Genomic DNA, 3,692 nt, shown 5'->3' on the forward strand with positions numbered 1-3,692 from the left:
TGAGGGGAGGTGCGGCCCCCGGGGGCCGCACCTCCCCTCAGCGCCTCCGCCCCGACCCGCGGCAGCGCCCAGCACCCGTGAAGGGCTCCGAGGGACGCTGCCACCCGGGCGGAGCGACTCTGTCCCCGGGGACGGCCGGGACGGGCACCCCTTCCCCAGTCGCCGCCAAGTTTCTCAACTGGTGGCCGGGAGCGGAGCGGGGCGGGCGGCGCCCTAACGGCCGCGCGCGCGCGCGCGCCTCTCCCCTCAGCGCCCGGCGCGGCCGCCGCTGCCCACCTGACTGCCGCCTTCCTCTCCATTCCCCTCCTCCTCGCCCCCTCCCTTTCTCGCCTTTTTTTTTTTTTTTTTCCCTTTTTTTTTTTTTTTTTTCCCTCCCCTTTCACTCATTCCTTTGTCTTCTCGGGGATTGGCAGGTTTTATTATTCCGCCTGAACAAGCCGGGGGCGGATTGGCTGCGGCGGGAGCTGACGGCGGGGCCGAGCCGGAGTGTAGTTGGGATTCTGCTCTGTCAGTAACACATGTGTGAGGGGCAGCGGGGAGCGCAGGGGCGCCCGGACACACACACACGCAGGGGACACACCGCGCTCCACTCCCGCAGGCAGGCTGAGGGGCCGCCTCCCGCCGCAGGAACCCCAGCAGCAGCAGCCGCGGCGGCAGCTCCGCGCCCGGCCCCTCACAAACTCGCCGGCTTCTCACCCTCTCTCCTCTGAGGCGCCTTGGCGGGCCGCGGCCGGCCGGCTCCGCGCCGCGGGAGGCTCGGGAGCCGCCACAGCCCCGAGAAGGGGGCGGAGGTGGTGGTGAGGGGGGGCCGGGGGGGGGGGGAAGCGGTACAAAGTGAAGCCACATTGCCAAACTTACCCGGCGATTGCAGCAGCGAGCGGCGGCGGCGCCCTGCGTGTGCAGCTCAGCGGCAGGGACTGAGCTCTGCAGCTCCCCTCCAGGGAAGCGGGAGCTGGAGGAAGGACCCGGGCAGACGCCTCTCATAGAAATATCTATATTTTTCCAGCCTGGGCTGCCCTTTGCCGGGCGGTGGGCTCCCTCCAGCGCTCCCGAAACCCAGAGCGAGGGCGAGCGCTGTGTTTGTTTCTTTGCAAGGAGACCTCCTCAGGCAACCCCGAGCGACGTTTCTCCCCGGCCTTTTGCAATATAGAGGGGAAGCAGGTAAGAAGTGACGGTAATTACCCCTTATTTTCCAGCCTAGCGTGTGCGCGGTTGCGTACCCGCGCCGCCGGGCCCGCCGCCGTCCCGCCCGCCCGCCGCGGCGGAGGGGCGCGGAGCGGGGCGCCCGGGATGGGGGGGCGGTGGGCCCCGGGCATTGTCGCGGCCCCCGCGTACAAAGCCTGGCGGTGGCGGCCGCCGGTCGGGGCGGCTTTCTTTTCTTCCCCCCCTTTCCAGCTGCCGCCGGGAAAGGGCTCTGCCTGCCTCGGCTGTGAATGGAGGGGACGGGGCGGGGGGGGGCTGGGGCACCCGCTTCCCCCGTAGTAAACACTGTTCTGAAACAGTGGCAGAAAAGATCAAAGTGAGCTCTCTATTTCTCTCCTCTCCAATTCCCTTCCTGCCCCCCACACGGTCTTTTGTTTCAATCCAGGAGAAATCCGGTGAATCACCTAATTAAAACCAAGACATGAATTAAGCATCCATTTTTGTACTACAAATTGCCAGCTCTCCGCTTGTCCCTCCCTTGGTCTCCATTAAAAAAACACCAGAGACGCTGTTAAAGGGGGGGGGGGGGGCGGTATTTTGCCTCTAGCTTCCAGCTCTGCTTTCTATTTCACTGACTCCTATCCCAGGACCTAAATTGCTTGGCTGTGTAATTACTAGAGTAAGCCTATTTAAGTTAAAAGCTTCCCCCCCCAACTCTAAATGAAACTTGATGAGGGCCCGTCCTTAGTTATCAAGGGAGTCACTTTCTGGTCAGTCCTCTTGATTCATCTTTTTAGATTTAATCAGCATTAAGGTATTGCTTGTCCCTAAGAGCTTTAGCTTAATGGGGTTACTGGATGGTTTTCTCAGTGTAACGTTTCCCATTTTATATTTTTATATATATATTTGCCTTCGACAAAGACGGGCTAAGGTGGTGGCATGGAATCTTTTTTTCTTTCTTTTAAGAAATCCGAAGTGATTTAAAGTGTAGGGAAATGGTTTAAAGACTCGGAGCAGGAAATGCAGATTCATTTAGGCTGTAGCTGGAAACTGTAACAAAAGGCAATTCCTTGAACAAATGCATCAGAAATCAATTTACATAAAGGTATATGATGCGTTCGGATAAATGCAATGCTAATGGCTTTTAGAGTGGTTTTCTTTCCAAAGTCTCGGGGTTTTTGTTACAGCTTAATTGGTGCAGTTCTTCTGGTTTATTGTGCGGTCACTGGACATACCTCCAGGTACTCTTTCTGAGGAAACGTGTGTTTAAAATCGGCCTCAGTTCTTCTACTCCTGCAGCCGAGTTGGGCCAGTGGCAGGAAAAGTTCGTCCTCGCTGCTCTGGAGGTATCAGTCTGAAGGTCCTTAGCAGATAGCCAGATGCCTCGGCATGAGCACATACGGCTTACAAAGGACAAAGACAAAACATGCTGCTTAATTGGCAGTAAATAACTTGATCTTTTTATAGTATAAATGACTAGAGGAACACCGGGAGTTTATTGGACTCTGGATTGAAGGCAACAAATTAATCGGTTTAGAGTAAGCTTTATGAATTGATTCCTATATTATCTCTCGGTTGTCCTGCTTGCATGAAGCATTTATTAGAAAGTGAAAAATGCCCTTAGTAGCAGTTTTGGAGTTACCAGCCAGAGTTACTCCAGCCGGAGTCGGGTACTTCATTATTCTGCTGCTTTCCTATGGTCGGTAAACTTTTTTTTTTTTTTTGAGTAACAAAGCTTTAGCATTTAAACTGCTGATCAAGGGCAGATTAGCGAGACAAAAGTTGAGTATGTTTGTGTAGGAAGTTAACAGGCGTCCTAAAGTTCAATGATCTATTATTCGGGCCAGTGTCCTCAGTCTGGAGTGCTTTCTCTTGGTGTTTTTATGTCTCCAAAATAAAACAAAACAAAAAAAATCCTGAGGTCTGGGCGGCCGGTCCCGAGCCCCTCGTTACCGCCCCGAGCCTGCAGAGTCTCTCCTAGACTGAAAAACCAGTTTCACAACTTTTTTTTTTTTTCACTCTTCACACACTTTTTTTTTTTTTTTTTTTTTTTTTTTTTCATAAGCAAAACAAACCCCGGGACTGTTCCTGACTTGTGTGTGAGCTGCAGCTGCACGAGCCCGGAGCGGGGGTGGGGGGGGGCGGCGGGGCGCGCTGGCTCTGCCCCCCACGCCCGCCGCTCCCCCGCCGGCTGCCCCGGCTGCCATCCCCCGGCCCGGCGGTGTGTGTCCGTCCCCCCGGGTGCCATCCCCCGGCCCAGCGGCGTGTGTGTCCCCGCCCGGGTGCCGTCCCCCGTCCCGGCGGTGCCCGTGGGGCGGGCGGGGTGCGCCGTGCCGTGCCGCCGCTGAGCCGCCTCCGCCCCTCTCTCCGCGCAGGCCATGGTGAACCCCGGCGGCAGCTCGCAGCCGCCCCCGGTGACGGCGGGCTCCCTCTCGTGGAAGAGGTGCGCCGGCTGCGGGGGGAAGATCGCCGACCGCTTCCTGCTCTACGCCATGGACAGCTACTGGCACAGCCGCTGCCTCAAGTGCTCCTGCTGCCAGGCCCAGCTG

The 3,692-nt window shown here is 57.3% G+C and overlaps 1 protein-coding gene across 1 annotated transcript in view; it reads left to right on the forward strand.

The window, feature by feature from the left end:
- Positions 1 to 822: 822 nt before the first annotated feature.
- Positions 823 to 3,692, forward strand: part of LMO4 (LIM domain only 4) — an 18,674-nt gene continuing 15,804 nt past the window's right edge. The window contains exons 1-2 of the mRNA XM_063343804.1: positions 823 to 1,161; positions 3,519 to 3,683. Coding sequence (XP_063199874.1) covers positions 3,522 to 3,683 — 162 coding nt within the window. The 5' untranslated portion in view covers positions 823 to 1,161; positions 3,519 to 3,521. The remainder of the gene's footprint in view (positions 1,162 to 3,518; positions 3,684 to 3,692) is intronic.

The sequence above is a fragment of the Chroicocephalus ridibundus genome, chromosome 8, assembly GCF_963924245.1.
Source record: "Chroicocephalus ridibundus chromosome 8, bChrRid1.1, whole genome shotgun sequence".
Lineage (NCBI taxonomy): Eukaryota > Metazoa > Chordata > Aves > Charadriiformes > Laridae > Chroicocephalus > Chroicocephalus ridibundus.